This window comes from Malassezia globosa (genome assembly GCF_000181695.2).
Source record: "Malassezia globosa CBS 7966 chromosome Unknown mgl_sf_1.1, whole genome shotgun sequence".
In the NCBI taxonomy this organism is placed as follows: domain Eukaryota; kingdom Fungi; phylum Basidiomycota; class Malasseziomycetes; order Malasseziales; family Malasseziaceae; genus Malassezia; species Malassezia globosa.
Genome location: NW_001849874.1, coordinates 1,053,832 through 1,074,153, shown reverse-complemented (window position 1 = coordinate 1,074,153; position 20,322 = coordinate 1,053,832). Strand labels below are relative to the sequence as shown.

At 52.2% G+C, this 20,322-nt stretch overlaps 9 protein-coding genes across 9 annotated transcripts; 4 read left to right on the top strand and 5 right to left on the bottom strand.

The window, feature by feature from the left end:
• Positions 1-653: 653 nt before the first annotated feature.
• MGL_0482 (uncharacterized protein) lies at positions 654-2,417 on the top strand (the record flags this gene model as incomplete). The annotated part of the gene is made up of 1 exon (XM_001732655.1): positions 654-2,417. The coding sequence occupies one exon, from the start codon at positions 654-656 to the stop codon at positions 2,415-2,417; it is 1,764 nt and encodes a 587-aa protein (XP_001732707.1).
• A 28-nt stretch (positions 2,418-2,445) lies between these two features.
• Positions 2,446-3,114, bottom strand: MGL_0481 (uncharacterized protein; the record flags this gene model as incomplete). Its single annotated transcript, XM_001732654.1, has 1 exon — positions 2,446-3,114. One exon carries the CDS (start codon positions 3,112-3,114, stop codon positions 2,446-2,448), a length of 669 nt encoding a protein of 222 aa, XP_001732706.1.
• A 1,745-nt stretch (positions 3,115-4,859) lies between these two features.
• Positions 4,860-6,161, top strand: MGL_0480 (uncharacterized protein; the record flags this gene model as incomplete). Its single annotated transcript, XM_001732653.1, has 1 exon — positions 4,860-6,161. The coding sequence occupies one exon, from the start codon at positions 4,860-4,862 to the stop codon at positions 6,159-6,161; it is 1,302 nt and encodes a 433-aa protein (XP_001732705.1).
• Positions 6,162-6,475: 314 nt separating this feature from the next.
• Positions 6,476-6,962, bottom strand: MGL_0479 (uncharacterized protein; the record flags this gene model as incomplete). The annotated part of the gene is made up of 3 exons (XM_001732652.1): positions 6,476-6,522; positions 6,580-6,825; positions 6,938-6,962. 3 exons carry the CDS (start codon positions 6,960-6,962, stop codon positions 6,476-6,478), a joined length of 318 nt encoding a protein of 105 aa, XP_001732704.1.
• Positions 6,963-7,588: 626 nt separating this feature from the next.
• MGL_0478 (uncharacterized protein) lies at positions 7,589-8,038 on the top strand (the record flags this gene model as incomplete). The annotated part of the gene is made up of 2 exons (XM_001732651.1): positions 7,589-7,663; positions 7,697-8,038. 2 exons carry the CDS (start codon positions 7,589-7,591, stop codon positions 8,036-8,038), a joined length of 417 nt encoding a protein of 138 aa, XP_001732703.1.
• Positions 8,039-8,264: 226 nt separating this feature from the next.
• MGL_0477 (uncharacterized protein) lies at positions 8,265-13,832 on the bottom strand (the record flags this gene model as incomplete). The annotated part of the gene is made up of 1 exon (XM_001732650.1): positions 8,265-13,832. The coding sequence occupies one exon, from the start codon at positions 13,830-13,832 to the stop codon at positions 8,265-8,267; it is 5,568 nt and encodes a 1,855-aa protein (XP_001732702.1).
• Positions 13,833-14,383: 551 nt separating this feature from the next.
• Positions 14,384-16,576, bottom strand: MGL_0476 (uncharacterized protein; the record flags this gene model as incomplete). The annotated part of the gene is made up of 1 exon (XM_001732649.1): positions 14,384-16,576. The coding sequence occupies one exon, from the start codon at positions 16,574-16,576 to the stop codon at positions 14,384-14,386; it is 2,193 nt and encodes a 730-aa protein (XP_001732701.1).
• A 430-nt stretch (positions 16,577-17,006) lies between these two features.
• On the top strand, positions 17,007-18,488 carry MGL_0475 (uncharacterized protein; the record flags this gene model as incomplete). The annotated part of the gene is made up of 1 exon (XM_001732648.1): positions 17,007-18,488. The coding sequence occupies one exon, from the start codon at positions 17,007-17,009 to the stop codon at positions 18,486-18,488; it is 1,482 nt and encodes a 493-aa protein (XP_001732700.1).
• Positions 18,489-18,741: 253 nt separating this feature from the next.
• Positions 18,742-20,289, bottom strand: MGL_0474 (uncharacterized protein; the record flags this gene model as incomplete). The annotated part of the gene is made up of 1 exon (XM_001732647.1): positions 18,742-20,289. The coding sequence occupies one exon, from the start codon at positions 20,287-20,289 to the stop codon at positions 18,742-18,744; it is 1,548 nt and encodes a 515-aa protein (XP_001732699.1).
• Positions 20,290-20,322: the final 33 nt, after the last annotated feature.

Here is a 20,322-nt window from a genome sequence, read left to right as displayed (position 1 = left end):
CGGGTTCTTGCCTGCTACGTTAGCTGGTGCAGCCGCGTTGGCATGTGCAGGCCTGTTTTATCATAAAAGAATCTACGAACCATTCCACGCAGATGGACACAAGCTTGATTTGTCTGATTATTCAAGTCACACAAATCCAAATGTTCAGTTCAAGTCACGATGGCTGCTTCATTGTACAGACCAGCTGCAATATGTGAAAGAAATGGCGCAGCTTGGGCCTATGTAAAAAAGAAAAAAGCAAGGAATGAAACCGAAGGTTTTTATTGTTGTAAAAAAGTTTTCGACTGCAAGTATAGCAGCACTCGTCTGGGTGGTGAGGGTGCTTTAGGCCTTTTCTCACAGACTGAATCACCACTGTGAACATTTGCGGAAACATGAACACCATCATTTTGAATTTGTATAATATGCTTACATATATATATCTACTTACACGTCACCAAAGTTGACAGTAGCGTCACTTATAGATCAAGTTTGAATTATGCGTTCATACATTGCTTGACCTTGTAATTCCGAGTGCCAACATCCAGAACCTTATCAATGAGTCGCACTTTAGGCTGATGAATGAGCGCGGTATGGCACGTGACTCTTCGACATCATTTCCGAGGATGTTACGTGCGTTCGTGCATCGCGACAAAAATTTTTGCTGGTGCGCAATGGCGAACCAAAGCGGCTTGAAGCGCAAAGCCGCAGCTCCCACTGCGTCTGGCACTGCTTATCGCAAAGCAAAAAGCGTGATGAAGGAAAGCACCAAGTCGAAACCTAGCGATTCAGGTGTCCGCGCCAATAAATCCACGCCCAAGGGCGACAAGAGCGACGAGCGCACGCCAAAGCGAGTTAAGACAGCTACAGGCGCGCAGCATGATAAAGGAAATACCGCACCTAAGAAATCAGTTTCTTCCAAGAGTTCGCGCATTGAAAATTCATTGTCGAAACGAAGCGAAGAACAAGATGATGCCAAGCAACAACGCGTCATCGAGCCGCCAGTCAACAAACCAACGAAGGCTGAAGTCGTTCAACTTCGCAAAACTGCGGCCCAGGACCGCCAGCAAATAAACGAGAACCAACTGCGCAAAGGAATAAAGCCCGGTGAGACGGGCCCATTACCTAAGGGCATTCGTATTGTGGCGGGGACGTACGAGCGCTTTTTGTATGGTTTGGAAGGCACTGTCCAGAAAGATTCGCAGTCTTCTTACTCGATTCGTCTTGAGCCACGCTTCATATTCCCAGCACATGTATCTTCGATTCGATGTGTTGCCTGTGCTGGCCAAGATTCCAAGTGGCTTGCTACGGGAGGTATGGATGAATTGATTAAGGTGTGGGATCTGCGACGTCGTAAGGAAATGGGCGCATTGACAGGTCATGAAGGCACGATTACGTCTTTGTCTTTCCCAAACCGAACTTTCCTCTTGTCTGCATCAGAAGATGGTGTCATTAACATGTACCGCACACGCGATTGGGCTCTTCTACGTACGTTACGTGGGCACACGGGTCGAATCAACTCTGTCAGCGCACATCCAAGCGGGCGCGTGGCCCTCTCTGTGGGAGCTGATCGGATGATTCGAATGTGGGACCTCATGCGCGGCATGGGTTCAGCGTCCGTTAAGATCGGTACAGAGGCGGATCGTGTGTTGTGGGACACATTAGGGACCCGCTTCGCCGTTCTCACTGGTCGAAAGATCATCGTCTATGCCACGAATATGTCAAAGGTGGCACAGATCGAGCATCCGAAGCGACTACATGATATTGGGTTCGTGCGGACGAATATAACTGGCAACAATGACAAACGTGACGACCAGCATGAACTGATGCTTGTTGCAAGCGAGTCTGGCATTTTGCATGTGTTTGATTTGGACGATCTACAGGGCACTGGCGAAGATGCTTCGCCACGTGAAGTTGCACGACTTGTGGGACACACAAACCGTGTGCGTAGTGCTGTGGCAACGCATGTCCAAGCGAACGACGGAACAGAACGTCTCCTTGTCACGACAATCAGCTCGGACGGGTATATTCGTGTGTTTGAATTGTGCTTGTCGCGCGAGGAGCCCCTTGTACCAGAATTGGAAGCGCTCGCCGCGTATGACACAAAGAAATCTCGATTGACATGTCTGAGTGCAGTTGGTTTTGATCCAGATGCGTCGGACCTTCCGAACGAGGAAGAGGCAGAGTCTGATGATAGCGATCCTGAGGACAGCGATTTCGAGAACGCGGATGATACACTTCAAGACAATGATCTTTCGGACGAAGACAGTGATGCAGAGCTTGCTCGACTGGAAGAGGAAATAGCTCAAGCGCGCAAAGCGGGTATTATCGTTGAAGGTGTGGATGAAGAGGACGACGATGATGATGACGGCGACGACAACGACGAAGAAGAGGACGAAGTAGAAGGGGAATTGGAGGATGAAGAGGAGGATACGTGATCGACCATGGGTGTATTATACCTTAGCATCAAACAAACTTGACACCGAGATTTTCATGATCGCCTCCGTCTGTAGGTTCTGTACCTTCAAAGATTTGTGCGCATTTTCTGGCCACGAGTGTCTCGAGGGCGCGCATGAGCATGGCCGGCGGCAATTGCTCACGCTGGACAAATGTGCTTTGCTGAAGCTCATACAAAGTCAATACAGACCTGTTTTGCCCAGTCTGCTTGACCCACTCATACAGTTGATCGCCCCATTCGGTTGGTGTGTTCCAGTAGACCCAGATCTTACTACCAGGCTCCACTTGGAGGGCCGGCAAAGTTCGCAGCCCAGCCACACTCAGAGCATGCATCCGACGATCTGCATCAACTTGCCCGACTCTCGGTACCTTGTATCCGCGAGGTAGAGGAGGATCGTATGCTGCGCGTCCCTTCTCAACCATGTACGCGAAAATCAACCGTACCGTGTCTGGCGATAATGCGCGATCTAGACCTCGATGACAAAACAGATCCGATTCACGCTCCCATGCACCGCCAACTTCCAATTGAAAGCGGTGATGAGCCGCACAAAATGATAAGATTAAGCGTGCCCACAAATCCACTTGAATAGCTGCTGTTTCTGGATTCGGCTGAAGCGTGTAGAACGGAGCAAACTCGTGCACGCCTGGGAAAGCAAACGGTGTATCATCCTGGCTCATGAGAATGTACGAGACTTTGCTCGTTTCGTAGACACAACTAGCCAGGCTCGTGTGATTCGTTATTTGGTCAGTCGTTAGGCCGCCATCCACCCTGGAAGAGCTTGGACCTCTTTGGTGCATGCCTCACGGTTGCTTCATTTCCCTGAGCTAGATTTACACGCATGGCCTTTATTTCCTCCGCGCTCTTACATAATGATGAGACACACGACATATACTGCACACATACTCTCACAAATTCACGTACATTACAGCCTGCTCTCCCCTGGCACTCCCACCCACATCTACATACGATGTCTGCGTCACATACACACTCACCCGATGGTCAGAATGAGACAAGGCACATACGGATAAATAGGGAGGATGAGGATGCCCAAAATCATGAAAATCAGTCATTGCATTATCACCATCATCGCTTCGAAGGAGAACGTCATCAGATAACGACAGAATCGCACGCTGATGATCCTATGCGGCTTAGCTCCATGATATCCCGCGATGTACCACACCACGATCAAGTATCTATTTCGAGTATACGGAAGCTAGAAAAAGAAAACTCTCCGTCTCGGCGCGAATCCTCAGCCATGCCAGAAGACCGTGCATCAAAGCCACCGCTGCGCACACAGCCATCTATGGGGTCGGACGATAATGACAAGTCGACAGCGTCAACTGGGCTCAGCCCAAGTACTCACATACTATCAGAAAATATGCAAAATCACGAAACAGAGGATGCTATCAGAGATTCGAAGTCTCACCTCCATTCCCCAACCAAAGAGGCCCATTCTACAACGGGACCATCAGCCCCAGGACCTCCTCCGATACCTGCTCCTACCACACATTCCACGTATGATGACCAATTTCGCTGGGGTACATCACATTCAGATCAGCATGATGCACGCGCGCGAGCGTCCAGTCCGTATGTTAGTCGGCATTTTGAGGAACATGAAGATGCATCCCTGTCTGTTGGATCAGTGCCACAGCCTAATTCACATCCAGCATCTCAGCCGCATAGTCAAGTTGAGCCACCAATACGGCTGCCAAGGCATGACACACATGAAAGACCTGTTTCCTCGCCCCTATCATCTGGGCAACATCATCACCATCATCATCATCACCACCACCATCATCGCCGCACGCCTCATGCACATCATCACCACACCTCGACTGTGCATGCACAGCAGGCACCGCCGCCAACGTCGTACGTGCAGCCTGTGCACCAACCGTATCAGATGGAAGATGGAGAACGGTCACATGATCGTGCTCCTGTCAATGGCTCATCGTCCACCTCCCCTCGTTCCTCAGGTCATCATCATCACCATGTGATCTCACAGCATCAACATCACTCTTCGTCTGGCCATGTGCATCATCATATGCATCACGGGCATCACCATCACCATCACCATCATCATCATCCACACAGTCATTTCCATCCTTCCTCGCACAGCGCAACACAGACACAGTCTCAGGGCTCTTCTCATAGCGAGTCGAACCCAAGTCCGCATTCTTATCCGCATGCTCATTCACATATTCCTTCTCATCACCATCATCGTCACTATCATCACCATACACCTCATCATCACCACCATCATCATCATCCGTCTGTTGCCGGAAGCTATGAAACGCGTCATGAAAGTGCGGGCTCTTCTCCTACGAATCTCCAGCCTCATATTCCGGGCCTTGGTTCCGTGAAAGAACACAAAGCTCTCCGGCCTCACACCCCCCCTGTCGCGGAAGATGCATCACAGCATGCCATGGTCGTTGACCTTGCCCCCATACTACCAATCGAACACAAGCTTCGCGAGCTTTCTTCCGGTCCTCGTGTTGATAATGAGCCTGTTTGGCAGTTTTTGGACCATTGCGAGCAAATGGAAGAACTTGCTCGGAAAGAACAGCGTGGGACCGAAGGTGGCAATGATAGAAATGTCCCACTCTTTGGCCTAGGTTTGGACCGCGGCCGTGCTGTGCCACACCTAGGGTCGTTTCTCTATGACGGTACTCGCAAGTCAGCTATCCCGACAGAAATGCTCATCAACAATGTCGGGGCGACGGTGGAAGTACGCATTAGTGGGAGAATGATTGGACTTGGGATCACTGAGGCTGAATGGCGCAGTGAGGAAGCCCGTCTTGAGGCGGAAGTCATTGAACGGATTGAGCGCGATGCGGATCAGGGTATAGCACCAACATTAGCGCTAGACCGCGCAACCACATCGATTCCTGCATCTGATGAATACTTTGGACGGTGGCGTCTCGGATGGCGTGGACTAGAGCACGCTCGGATTAACAGAGAAATTCGTTTGACGCATGCATGGCACGAGCGACGTGCGCAGGAATCCATAAGAAACAAGCGCTTACGACGCTCTGTATCGACGCGCGCACCACCCCGCTCGTCACCATTCCCCGTACGTGCGGTTGATGATGCTGAATTACAACGTGCTGGCTGGCAATTTTGGGCACAGCCTAGCCTGGAACATCGCAAGTTGTGGGGTACTGACGTTTACACGGACGACTCGGATGTTTTAGCTATGTGTGTGCATGCGGGATGGATTGAGGCGCCACACATTCCCGGTGTGCCAGAATGGCTTTGTGGCGGTGGTTGTTTGCCTGTAGCTAAGGCGTGGAAAGCACTTAGTGTGAAAGAAGCCGAGCAAACTGGTGAGCCGATGCCAGAGCCCACGCCGAGAGAACCTATTCATATCGTGCCTTCAGCGACGTGTGACTTGTCAGTCATTTTGCGCATTGCACCGAAACTCGTTTTGTACAAGGGTTGTCACCGAGGAGGGATTAAAAGCCGAAGCTGGGGAAATACTCACGATGGTGTTAGTTTGGTGGTGGAAAGTGTGGAACTGCGCCCGCCAAACTATGCGACAGGATGCGGCCGACGTTCAGCGAAGACTCGCATCTCGCACATGGCCAAACTTCGTCAAACGGCATCTCAGGTACCGCCGTCAAGGTCGTTGCCACTCACAGCTAAGGTCTGCACTGACAGCCGCGGCATTTCCCTATCATCACTGGTGCCTTGTGATTCGCGTGTATTTTGGGATACGCATCTATGACATGTACCAAGCACTTGTGCATGGCAAACGCCTTCATCGTGCATGCAGCAAGCTTGTTTGGCGAGTAAGCTCTCACTATCTGAGAGAAAATTGTTATTTGCTACGCAATACACCCCAAGTTGATATCATGAGCTTTGACAGTGAGGTACCTTGGCGTAGCATCATGGTAGTGACATAATTGAGTAATGTGAGACAAAGATGAGCTGAAAATAGTGGTGTAAGTAGAGAGAGAGAGAGAGAGAGAGAGAATGTTTTCAAAAAGCAACATGAAACAATGTCGTTGTGCGCGCCTGATGCAAAAGGCCTTATCATCATCAACCACTATAGTACCTGTCACCATAGTCGCCCAGACCTGGAAGAACTGCGTCACAGTGTAAGTCGAAACTAAGCTACTAAGCCGTTCTTGTCCAATACGTACTGTAACATCGGTCTGAAAGCTTGGCATCAACCCAAGCAGAAATTACTCGTACATCTGGGAACGCTTTCCAAACATTCTGGAGCCCCTCGGGACTCGCAATCATGTTGAGAAAGAGGATTTTGCTCGGCTGCACGCCATGGTCGACCAGGACCTGCATAGCTTGAATGGCTGAGCCACCTGTGGCTAGCATAGGGTCTAAGAGTAGCACCCATCGGTCCGAAATATCCTCCGGGAGCTTGGCATAGACTGTGCATCAGCAAAAGTCGTACAAACGTACACAGTTTGGGCTTCGCGGTGCCTTCGTCCTGGCGGAGCAAGCGTCAGCAAATCAAGGCGCATCAATCTGCACCGTACATACCCGCTGTATTCTGAAGGTAAGTCATCAGCCTACATACAAGATCTTTCCAATGCGCACGCTTCGGCAGCATTCACGGAGCCCTGCCTCCATAGCTTCACCTGCGCGAAGAATCGACACTCCACAAATACGGCCTTGGAATGCAACACCCCGGTACGGAAGACCGGTTGGGGTAAATACTGTGTGATCATACACCGGAAGATGATTCAGCCCTTCCTCAACGAGGAGCCGAATGATCCGATCAGAATAAAAAATAAAGTCAGAGCGGGGTGTGTTCTTATCTCTAATGATCGTGAGCAACGCGTGAAGTTGTGGTGTAATGGTGAGTCTCTCTGCATTTGGGGGCAAATTTGGTGCTCCATTTGAGATAGATTCTTTCGCTATCGTATCCGACATGATTGGAACAAACTAAAAGTTGGCAGAGGGTGCCCCTTGACAGCTGATCACCACTCCCTATGCGTTCGTTCGTGCTTGGGTCAAGGAAGGACGAAGAGGGAGCCTAAACGCGTTTCCCTCCACCTCATGAATATGACTGGTGGAGACGTGCGTTTGTGATGTTTACTCAGCGATTGCTACTCAGCCAGCGGCTCACACAGTCGCTAGACGGGGGGAGGACGGATGCTTCATCTTCAGCCACAGAACTTATCCGTCATCATGTCGGTGGCAACACCCACCCGAGAGCAAATCCTATCCCTTTACCGTGCGCACCTTGCAACTGCACGCTCTTTCGTATGTATCATACACTGTAATGCTGACGTATAGGCATCATACAACTTCCGAGAATACTTTGTGCGTCGCGCGCGCGATCAATTTCGGGCCTACCTGTATCCTCAGATGTCGGTGGCAGCACAGAACGTGAATGCAAGCGCAAGCAAATTGTCGAACGTTCCTACAGCGAACACGGCGATCAAGCCAGTTGAGCCAATGTCGGCTGAAAAACTCGCTAAGTTCTATGAAGAAGCATGTGATGAGCTGAAAGTCCTCCAGCGCGCAGTGATGACAAATAAGATGTATGCGGGCGAACGGCTCGTTGTTGAGGATGAAGGCCGCAAAGAATGGATCGTACGTTCGTCCGAGGAACTAGGCCATGAGACCAGTGCCTAGCGGATACCCGTAGAATCATGTCATTTATACGTACCTACTACACATCGAGGGAAAGAGAGACTATAGTTGAGCAAGGCAAAACAAGATTCGTCTCGCCGGCAACAGGTGATGGTACCCAACGAGTGTGCATCATATAGAAAAGAAAGGGTCTCTTGATGTAGCGTGGTATTTTTGCAAGCAAAGAGATACAATGTGAAAGTAGTTGAGAGTGAAACAATGGCTGTATTTAATTACTTGTGGTGTCCAAGGTCCATGCACCTCGAACCTTGTCCATGAAGAGCCGGAACGTGGTAAGCGAGCCTTTTTCATGCGTCCATGTAACGCTAGTGGCAAATGATGGCGATGCAGTGCTTGCTGCACCACCACCACCACCACCACCTAGCACCGGCGACATGGATCGGCCTTGCGCGGAACGAGGATCAAAGCCCGGCATGCCCGGCGACGTCGGCAACGCATTGCCTTGCATGTTGCCGCCGCCATTGGCCGTCGACGGAGTTGATGACGCCTGTGATCGGACAGGCAGAATCGTGTACTCGAGACGGAATCGCATAGGTTTGCAAGAAATGGACTTACCGCTCTGTGGATCGCGGATTCGCTCCAATAAGTATTGCGACGGTCCCTGCTGTGTGAGCGGCAAGCTACTTTGTGCACGCGAACTTGCCAGGATGGTCGCACCCATTTGGACCAAAAGTGATTCACACGTCACTTTGGTCTTGGTTAGATTTTCCACCGACATAAGAACATGCATCTGTCGCTTCGGTAGCAGACCATGGAACCAAGAATGTTTCGCACCAATGGACAAAGGTGCATCGCCACCAATGGGTGAGGCAGGTCGAGGGATATGTGCATGGGACTGTTGCTCAATTCCAACAATGTCGACGCCCAAGCCCATCGGCTCGCCTTCACCACGGAGTGTGCCCATGAGGCTTCGGCGTGGTCGGATACTCGATTGGCCCGTGGAGCCGGATGCAGTGCGTCCTGACGACAACGTTGGTTTTGGCGATGCAAGTGAAGATGGGCGTTTGGCCAGACCGAAGGGACTTTTGGGCCTTGGCGGTCCACCTAAGGCGCTGCTAGGTCGACTAGCCGCTGCCGGAGTAGGACTCGGACTCGAGGGGCGTAGTCCTAGCGTAGGACTTGTTGAGCGACCAGCGGGACCAGCGGCGGGGGCTGTGCCAGCTGATGCGTTCAATGGTCCAGAGAGACGAGTTCTCGCAGGTGGACTCGACGGAACGGTTGCAGATACCGGACTCGCTGGTCGTGGCGATGTTGACACTGGCACTGGAGTACGTCCCCCTGAGAACGGTACAGAGGGGCGAGCGGCTGAGGGCGATGCTGCCGGCACAAATCCAGCGGGCGACGTGCTCACAGGTCGTGCTGTAGGCAATGGACTAGCAGGACGGCCTGGAGGAACCGGTCCCGATGGGCGGATCGTGGTTACTGGCGTCGACGTCACGGGACGAACTGAGGAAGCAGCATCTGGCGCATGTGGCACTACCGATGGACTTGCGGGATGGCGCGCAGGGATGGGGCTAGGCAAACGAGTTGCAGGAGCAGCAGATGTTGGGCTTGTAGGAATGACGACTGGGCCTGAGCCGGCGCGAGACCCGGGGACAAAGCCGCCCAAAGGTGATGCCATAGGCCCTGTCGGACTGCTGATGCCGTTCGTTCCAGCGGGCACTGGCACCGTACCAAGCGCAGTTTGTGCACGGTCACGCTCTGGCACCATATTAGGTACATAGCTCGTTGTCGGTGACATAACACTGGGAAGCATCCCTGTGGCACTTGCGGGCCGCGTTGTTGCCGAGGCCATGGGCATAGGACTATTAGATACACGCTGGGCGGCTGATGCGCTAGTGGCAGGGGCTCTTGATGGATCAACAAGTTCGACAGGTGGTGGCACGATATTCGCTGGCTTGAACGTCGATGGGATTGTTGAAGAGGCGTGTGGCGGGAACGGAGGCGATAGTGGATGCGTTGGAAGTGTTGAAGAAATAGGTGTATTAGCATCAGCCACAGCCGATTGGCGAACCTCGCCTGGCATGTCGCGTCCGCCGATAGGCTGACGGATTTGCGGCATCCCTGGAGCATGAGCGCGCGTTTCGTTTGTGCGCGGGCGCACTGGAAGCGTTGGCGCATCTGGCTTATGTTGTTGTTGTTGCTGCAGCTGCGGTTCTGGAGCCTGTATTTGGTTAGTGTATTTGGCAAAGGCAGCATACACGGGCGTGTAGACCCGTGTGTGCTGCCCAAGACTCGTCCTGGGTGGCTCCACACTAGTGACAAGCAGAGATTCCTCATTTGCATCGTCATAGCGATTCTGACTGCCAAACGAAGTGTCAGTTCCAGATCTGGTCGACACATCAGAAGGCTGAGCAGAGCTGTTGGCCGTAACTGTAGTGGCCAAAGACGTCATTGGTCTCGAAGTCGAAGTCGAAGCCGAAGCCGAGGCTGACGACCCTGACACATCCATCGCCGAAGTTCCAGGTGCCACAGGTTGCGAGGATCCCATTGCTGGCGCAGCTGAGTTTTGTGACGTTCGTGCGCACGTTGGCATGCCAAGAGACGTACTCATAGCATCTAGGGAGTCAAGTTCGTCGGCAATTTCCCGCATAAACATCCGCATGAGCGATTCGTCGCCCTCACGACTGCCTTGGGACGTAGAACGTGAGTTAGGCTCTGGACTCGACAGAGAGGGCAAGCGCTGTTTCCAGCCACCTGTCATAGGCGAAGATGACAAGCCCGTGATTGCCGGCGCCGGTCGCGCTATGGCATTGGAAGAGGGGGGATGTGCTAGGATGGTGGGGACGGCCGAACTGTGACTGGCAGATGTCTTATCTGGCTGTGTCGGGGCATTGATGCTCGGCACAGTGTGAGCATAAGGTGCCTGTGCTTGTGAGCCAGTGCTTTGTTGAGTTGCACAATGAACGGTATCCCTGTCTCGAGAGGTCTCATGTGACTCAGAAATCTCCATAGGCTCAACAGATTTCGACACATCCGTCATTTGCTGTGCAGTCTGCATGGTCTTTTCCAGCGCCTCAACCGTAGGCACAGGCTTACGAGCACCGGTTGATTCGGCTGAACGCAAGGTTGGTTCCAACGTCCCAGTCGAAAATAGCGCTTGGCTCGAGCGTTCGTTCATCGTTGACGGAGGAATCGAGCCAAGAGCAGACGACGGACGAGATGTGTCAGATGAGATGCGCGCATTGTGGCCAGACGAATGTCGAATGGAGGCCAATGATGGCTTGCGTCCAGCGAACGGTATGGAGAAGAGAGTCGATAACCGTCGCCCTGGACCATCCTCTCGGCTCGATGGGCGCTTCGAAGACATCCTTGCCATGTCCGACTTGTCCAAAGAGCTGGGCGGTCGGTTTCGGGCCTGTTCGGCCGAAGTTACTCCGTCTTTAGCATGTTCAGCTCTGGCCTGCTCAGCTCTAGCTTGCTCGAACCTAGCTTGCTCAGCCTTTTCTTGTTCAGATCTACGCTGCTCAGCTCTGATTCGCTCGACTCTAGCTTGTTCAGCTTTCTCTTGCTGAGCTTTAAGCTGTTCGGCCCTGGCTCGCTCGATCCTAGCTTGTTCAGCTTTCTCTTGCTGAGCTTTAAGCTGTTCGGCCCTGACTCGCTCGATCCTAGCTTGCTCAGCTTTCTCTTGCTCGACTCGCAGTTGCTCGGTCTTCGCTTTTTCAATCCTAATCTGCTCAACCTGAGCTTGTTCAACCCTAAGCTGTTCAGTACGCATTCGCTCAGCCTTGAGCTGCTCCATCTTCCGCCTTTCAGCCTCCAGATGTTCATTTCTCAATTGTTCCGCTCTTGCATGTTCGGCCCTAACCTGCTCCATGAGCCAAGCTGACGCTGTGTTTTCCGCTGGCGCTGGGGGTCGTGCGGCTAACGTGCCCTTGGCTATTGTTGAGGGACCAGTCGTACGCTCCTCATCGACGGACATGGACGCTGCAGTCGAGCCCATCGACACATCAGGCATCCATACATTCGAGCGGCGACCTACTTCTCGCGGCGGCGTGCTTGTTAGCTGAGCCGCCGCAGGCGCTCCGACAGGGGTGACCACAGGCGCAGGGGCGCGTTCGTCTAGTGATTCGCGAGCTTGAGGGAGATGCGAAGCATGTAAGGTAGCATCGGTTGCAATGGCGGAGCTAGGGGTTACACACTCGGGCGCCGCACCCATACTGACTGGCATTATAGGAGGCGCAACGTGAGAAGATGGCGTTGGCTGAGTCTTCGTCATAGTAGGGCCTGACGTGATCATAGTTGACGGTCGAGATGGCTCTGGTGGGGAAGGGGAGTGTACAATCGGGGCAGGTTGCTTCATATCATTCTGTGTTTGCTTCAGTTGAAGCTGTTCGTCCTCGTCCAAATCTTCAGCTTCTTCATCTTCGTCGTCAGTTCCATGACTATCGCGGTGAATGACCAACAGCATGTAGAACGTCTTCTGCCAATTTTGGCCAGATTGAAGGAGTCTTCGAATAATCTGCTCGTGTGTAAGCTCGGGCCATAAAGTACTGAGGTTGCCGAGAATGTCAGGATCAATCTCAGCTAGGCGAATTGGTTCGTTTGACAATGTGCTGATTTCTGTCGTCACAGGATTTTTCGACGATAAACGTCCATTATCTGTAAACCAGGGATGCGAACAAATCTCCCGCATAGTCGCACGTTTCTTCGGGTCCACTTGCAACATACGCCCAATCAGGTCCCTCACTGAAGGATCCAAGTGAGAAGGCATCGCAAATCTTCCGGCGCGCACCTTGCCCAACAGTACTTGAATGTTTGGATCATCAAAGGGAAGACGTCCGCATAAGAGTGCAAAGAGAATAATACCACAGCTCCATATGTCACTAGCTGTTCCATCATACGTCATGCCACTCACGATCTCAGGACTCGCGTAGTGAGGACTGCCGCAGCTGGTCTCGAGCATTTTTTCCGTTGGTTGAAGAGCAGCCATACCAAAATCAGCAATTTTGACAACAGTGCGTGAACCGTCAAGAAGCAGATTTTCTGGCTTGAGGTCTCGATGGCAGATGCTGAAAGTATGACAATAGTCCACACCAAATATGATCTGTCGGAAGTACTGTCGAGCCTCGTATGGCTGTAGACGCCCACGAGCTACAAGGTAGTCGAAAAGCTCGCCTCCGGCCACATACTCCATAACGAGAAAGAGCTCCTTGCTTGTTTCGTACACATCCCAAAGCCCCAGCAAGTTCGGGTGCTCGATCAGTTTCATGATCACAATTTCCCGCTCAATGCCCAATGTTAACTTATCCTGCTTTGCACTCAGGTCGCGTAAACTCATACGGCTGTTGATGAGCATTTGCTTCGGGATAATTTTCACTGCAGCAAGCTGCTGCGTGCGCGAATGCATCGCGAGGCGCACGCGGCCTGATGCGCCCTGGCCGATGAGTTTTCCCAGCCTCCAAGGACCTACATTGGGAGGGTCATTGTAATGCCGTTTCTTTTCACGTTCAAGCCGCGTTTGTGGTCGAGAAGCCGGCTCAACTGGATGCACTTGCGCTGTGGTAATGGGTGGCGCCGCATGAATCTCACTGGGATGCGGTCCTCTGCGTCCAGCTTGCTGCATTCTCAGTGAGGGCGCCGCACCTACGCGTGGTGCTTCGCGACTGTGTGGTGCCTGCCGCTTGTCAAAAATGGCAGCCATGTCCTTGGCTCGCTTGCGGGTGCCAAGCGTGTTGGTGGCAGTCTGCAATGGCTGTGCTACATTCCGTAGCGCAGATGCAGGCCGCGATGCCCTAGGGGGCGGTACCCCTGTCAATGGATCAAGGGCAGTCATCGCGTGTATACACGATCCGCCACGGTTGGTGACCAAGGTCGCAATGACAGTTGGATAAACGGCCTTTGATCCGTGTGTGGACCAGGAAAAAAAGCTGGGCAACTGACTGACTGACTGGCAAGTCGAAGCGTCGCGCGCGCTGCTGCAAGGCAGACGTGCATGTACGTCGCTCTGCATGTGATTCGTGGAGGACCGCCCGCAACCCCTTGCACGCGTCGTGCAAGCGGGAGCGGCTCCAGTGCCAGTCACGTGCATATGTGAACACCCATTGAATGCACGACGCATGCAAATTGACGTGAATTGCATACGAAGCAACACGCCTACTTACGAGCATATCGTGGGTCGCGCTGTCCATTTAATGCGTAGAAAACGACTTGAATGCAGAGTAGGTAATGAGCATTTACGGAGGTGCTATCGGGTTTGTTGGAAGAAAATTCTGCCGTGCGCGGTTAGTCCTGAACACACATCTCTCCCCCCCGCTCCTGGCAGAGATATTGTACGTACGCCAACAATCATAGTAGGAATCTGTCCATGTCCATACAGTAACCAGATCAAGGTAGCGAAAACCAGTGCGCAAAGCGTGTCAGTATGTCAAAAGTCGCTAATTTCATCACTAGAAGCACACGTACATTCCACCTGTCGCGGCGAATCGTAAAGCTGAAGCAGCATAATATGTGTGCTGGTGGACGCGAGATCGTTCTACCAGACGATGCTTGCGTGTATGAGCTGTCAGTATCAGTTGTATGAGGCGAGGGTTCATTTTCATCAGAAGGCGAGCTGGTTTGATGATTGGCTTGTCTCAGACTCTTGTTCCGCGTTAACAATGTGCACATCGTCAACACCGCCTTCTGACTCGAGTCGAAGCAGACAGAGCCATACTTTTCCCAGTAGTTCACTGCACTTTCTTCTGTCATGAGCTCGTATATGCATAGTCGTCCATCGCGTAACGACTCGATAGGCATACCGACCAGTTCGGCAAATTCTTTATTACCCTTGTAGATTTCGCCTGTTCGACGCCATAAACATGCAGGGATACCTTGAATCGAAAAGACGCGGTCATAGTCGAGCAAGAGCCGCTCAAATGCCTCTTCCACACAAATCAAGTCGAAATTCGTTAAACTTTTCGACAGTGTGATAAAGACAGGCTTGAACACGGAAAGCGGTTTCAGGATTCGCCGCCGAGATGAAGGAGATACGTTGTTTTCCATCCACTGATTCAATCGCGCATAACCTTTCACATGGTTGAATGGACGCAGCAGACCTGCCTCCCATTTGGCCCGGATTACCTGTTGCAGACGCTCGTCACGACTTCCATCTTTCTGATCAGCAGCAGTTAACAAGAACTGTTCGGTCTTGGACGCAGCTTTGGATGGCGAGTGGAAATGATACGATGTTGAATCAATATCAGACCGGTTTTCTCCGCCCATGGCAGCTGACAGATTCGGAGTTGAGCTTGACATGCTGTCAGAAGAATGCAGTGTCGCATCTGACGGGTGTATGTCGTTTCTTTTTTGATCAGCTGCTTCAAATGAATTTCGACGCTGCAGCTGCTGTCGCTGAAACGGGTAGCCTTGCGCCAGCGACGGTAGAGGCACGGAACTTGTACTCCTTGGCGGAGATCCTGCAATAAGCTCCATCTTGTCCTGGGGACTAAATGTAGTGGAAGACGGTAGCGTAGAGCTATTTGGAGGATCCAAAGCACCTGATCCATCGCGTGAGAGCAAGGTGGTCTGCATTGTTGGAGGTACATCAGGTTTCAGAGGCAGATGTACAAGTTCGTTCGACGGTGCCATCGCGCCGCTGCCATCGTCGATTGAACTAAGAAAATCATGCAAAATATCCAACTCGCCGCCTCCGCCTGCATCGCCTGTGTGTTGCGACGAGCCACCGAGACCTAGCCAAGCTGTACCACCCAGCTGTGATCCATGCATATCTGCGGTCTTCCCGGCATCTGGCTTTGTTGGCGTGATGCGTGCCGCCAAAGACGTGCCACTCCCATATACAGAGTGCGACGGTACAGGGTCTGTGAAAGCATCGGCATGAACGCCTGCGGTACTGCTGGGAGCCGACGATGTAAAGGTCTTGAGTTGATGCAACAAAGGCATTGACGAGTCGGGGCCATTGCGCTTAGGTTTCTGTGAGGATATGTGGGAAACCCCTGCGGACGAGCCACCTAAGTTCATGTCAAAGGAGGACAAGCCACCATCAAAACTATTGCTACTTTCGAGTGGCGGTGCTGGCAAAGTGTCTTGAGGGAGTGACGCCGATGCATGCGATGGTGGATTCAACTCGTGATCAAGTGTCATAATGCTTGGTCCTGCCACGGGCGGCCGCTCCAGTTCTAATGTTGGAAGAATATCGCGGTGTGCTGGTGGCATCTGGCCCATGTTGACAAGAGCATACGGTGATATCATCGTGTTAGGGGATGATGTCTCGGCCTGCTTCCGTCCAGCGCGGTTTCTTGCACCGTTACCATTCTGGGGCGTGGCCTCGTTCCGGCACAAGTGTCCGATATCGCGCTTTATGCAGCGTTGGCAAGGTCGGTTCTCATCGCAAGTCATATGACTCCGACGGCAGTAAATGCAAGCCATGTTCACCTTGCGCCGAGTCGCTTGTTTCTTTTTGGTTGGTGGTTGCGATTCCGCTGCTCTTTCATGGGCGACTCGATCAGAGTCAGCACCCTGCTTTTTTGATGATTTTTCTGGGTTGTATGATGGCGCATCATGTCCGGAAGCCTGCGTCATGGCCCAGTTTCAAAAAACCAAGCTCGACTGTCGATTGTGCGGATACGACCAATTTGTCATGTAATGATCTACACTCGATCAAAAAAGAAGCGGTGTAATCGCCTTGTGCGATGTTAATCCAGAATGAACATGAGGCCTCTATGTGGAGATGCAGCTGCGGCGGTGATACTTGGGGGGCAGCTCTATGGGCCTACAAGAGTGTTGAGCGTAAGACGGATAAATGCTGCTGCGCCAGTGTGGAGGGTAGGTGGGTCAATGGCAACAGCAAGGCGCAGGAAAAAAAGAGCAAAAAGGAGAAAAAAAAATTAGTTTTTCTTCTTTTGCACCTTCCACTTGTGCTTCTCGACACGACGACACAAGCACGCACTAAGCACATCGACTTTTGCTTGAGGCAAGAGACGGTTGCACCTGTTAGTGTCGTTTGTGAAATATGTTTGTGTCACAGATGCTAAATGACGCGCGCTCCCTCACGCCGCCACCAGATAACGTTGAAGAACTTGTGGCGCAGCCGATTTCTAAGACGACTCTTGGTATGCCACTTTATCGTGGGTCAACAGCCCAGCAGTTCAAAGCGGTACTGGACAAGATTGATGTAGATGAGTGCGATGCAGACGGTGAGAATGCTTTCTACGTCGCTGATCTAGCGACGATTTATCGACAATACGTGCGATGGCGCCGAGAATTGCCACGTATAATTCCATTCTATGCCGTCAAATGCAATCCGGAGCCAATTGTGTTGCACTTGCTCGCAGCTTTAGGCCTCGGGTTTGACTGTGCTTCTAATGGGGAGATCCAGACAATCCTCGATATGGGTGTGTCGCCGTCGCGCATCATCTACGCAAATCCGTGCAAGGCTTCGTCATTTGTACGTCGCGCGGCAGCCCAAAATATCTGTCTTACGACATTTGATAATGTCGATGAACTTTATAAAATGAAGCGCTTCCATCCTGAAAGCAAGCTGGTCGTCCGGATCTTGACGGATGATTCCAAGAGTGTTTGTCAACTGGGCATCAAGTTTGGCGCGCCACTCGCTGACGTGCCACGTCTGCTTTCGAAGGCGCGTGAACTGGATCTTGACGTTGTGGGTGTAAGCTTCCATGTTGGCTCTGGCTGCTTCGATCCTGAGGCGTACCGCGATGCCCTGTATCGTTCGCGCCAAGCCTTTGACATGGGTCGTGAGTATGGCTACACATTTGACTTGCTAGACATTGGTGGTGGATTTGAGCACCATAATTTCGAAGCTATTGCGAAAGTCGTACGCTCGGCGCTGGATGATTACTTCCCAGATGAAGCATTTGCTCCCGGCGGTTCGCGCATGACAGAGCGACCGAAGGGATTGCGCGTGATTGCCGAGCCCGGTCGGTACTTTGTGTACCGAGCCTTTTCGCTTGCGACAAATATCATTGCACGTCGCCAATCCGAAGAGGATAACAGTGACGCAGTTCGTCAAGATGGGCAAGGAGGTGCTGATGATGGACGGCCCAAGGCCATGTACTACCAAAATGACGGCACGTATGGCGCATTCAATTGCATCTTGTTTGATCATCAACAAGTACATCCAAAAGTACTCTCAATGCAGCGCGACTTTGTATACGAACGTGAAAGTTCTGTTCCAGAGCTAGCACAAGACCAATGGCGGCCCTGCAGTGTATGGGGCCCAACTTGTGACAGTATGGACTGCATCATGAGGCAGACGCGCTTGCCTCGTGCACTTGATGTTGGGGACTGGCTCGTCTATGAAAATATGGGTGCCTATACTTTGTGCGCGTCCTCGACGTTCAATGGTCTTGCGCGGGCGCAGGTACGATACACGATCGGATGTGATGCTATGGAACAAGATGGTGCGCCATTCACGGTGATTAGTCTGCTGGAGTCGAATGGCGTTGTGAGCGAACTGGATGTGGTTAGTTGAAGCAGGAGACTTGACCGAAGGAAACAATATCTTTCTTGTCTTGTCTTTGCTTTATTTTATTTATTTTTTTTTTTTGCGAGGCTGGCTTGGGCGTTGGTTTCCTGCCAAACCCTCGTTCAAACATGATCAATATGATAGACAATGTATTATATAACCAAGTGAAAGGGAATAGAACAATCGATGGTCTACAATCATGAAGAACAGATCAAGTCGGAACGACCGCTGCACAGCTGTAGCCAATTCCGAAATGCATCTATCGACGCCGTCGCTTTTGTCCAATCTGATGGATATGGATGAGATCCGCCTCAACTTCAAAGTCTTTCGCCGAGGTAAGCTGGCTCAAGCACTTAGCTGTGTCCCAACGCAAGCGGCCACCGCCAGACGACAGCAGGGGTGTTGTTGTTGTTATTGCATCGTCATCGTCGCTGCGATCTATCGCCGACCTAGATGACAGTTTCCCAACCGCGTCCTTTTTCTTACCTTTGCCTGTGCTGGGCGTTACATTGATACCTGCTAGGAGAGACGCCTGTGAAGCAAATGTCTCGAGCAGTGGGAGGCGTGTGTTGATTCCGTCGGGTGCCCTGCATAACAGGTTACCATCGCCACCTGTACTAGCCGCTGCAATAGCCATAGTCGCTTCTGTTTCTGACCAGCCAAGCAGCTGAGCTACAGCAGTGGCAATACCCAAGTACGCAGAGGATTCCGTCTGTTCATAGTCGAGGAGCTGTCCAAGACGCGCCGGCGCGCCATTGGAGGAGCTGTCCTTGTTCCGCAACTGGCGTGTAGAATGCTGTCGATGCGAGTGCTCAAGAATATAGTCGCCAGTGAAGTCGCCAATGTCTCGCTCGTCTTTCAGGAGACGTTTGCGCTCCTCAATCACACCAAGCAGCTTGTCGCGCACGCTCCGCTTCGACACGCGAGCTTCGTCTTCGACTCTGCTGCGCTCCATATCGTATGTATGTCGACTTCGATCCATTAGGAAGGCACGGTATAGAGACGCTTCGCGCAGTGATGCATCACGGCGTACCGTTTGGTCAGCTAGCTTCATAGCATACTCACGAACAAACGACGGCCGCATCATGAGGGTGTAATATGTGGATGAAAGTCCCATGTATGCATCTTGGTATAGGGGGTCGCGATTCTCAAATGTTTCCCAGTGTGCGCGATCAAGGCGCTCAAGTACATCCTTGCGTTTCCGATCGCGCTTCGATGCTGGCGCATCAGTGAAGGAAGGTGGCGGCAGCGGTGTTGTTGCATGTTGAGACGTGACGCGCTTGATCGCTGAGCGGGGCGGTACATCCTGTGGATACTGGGGGTGATGAGGTGGTATGGCATGCATGCGATGAGTCGGACCAAAGACAGTATCATCATGAAGCGAAGACCCCATGTCCATGGGGGCACTTGGGTTTGGTTGTAACATGGAACCGTCGTTATGAGCCATAAGTGGTGGCGGCAATTCGTGTATGCTGTGCACCGGTCCATACTCCATGGGCTCGTGTACGTAGCGCGATGGAGGTCGTGGAACGCTGCGCATTGACACGTCATGTACGCCGGCTGGAACGTAGGCATCGCGCGGATCTGACAAGCCAACACGGGCTGGCGGCATGGAGTTCGTGGCCGGCCCATAGTGATAGGGCTCTGGGATTGCCATGGGCATAGTGTGGTAATAATAACTAGAATGCACCTCTGGCTTACCACTCATGAGCGGTCGATACTCTGCGAGGGAGTCAACTGAACGATGACTTGAGGAAGGCATACCTTGGAACGAAGGAGGAGCTCCCACTGTATCATATGGTATCATTGTGGCAAGGAAAGTACGTGCACGCCCACAAGC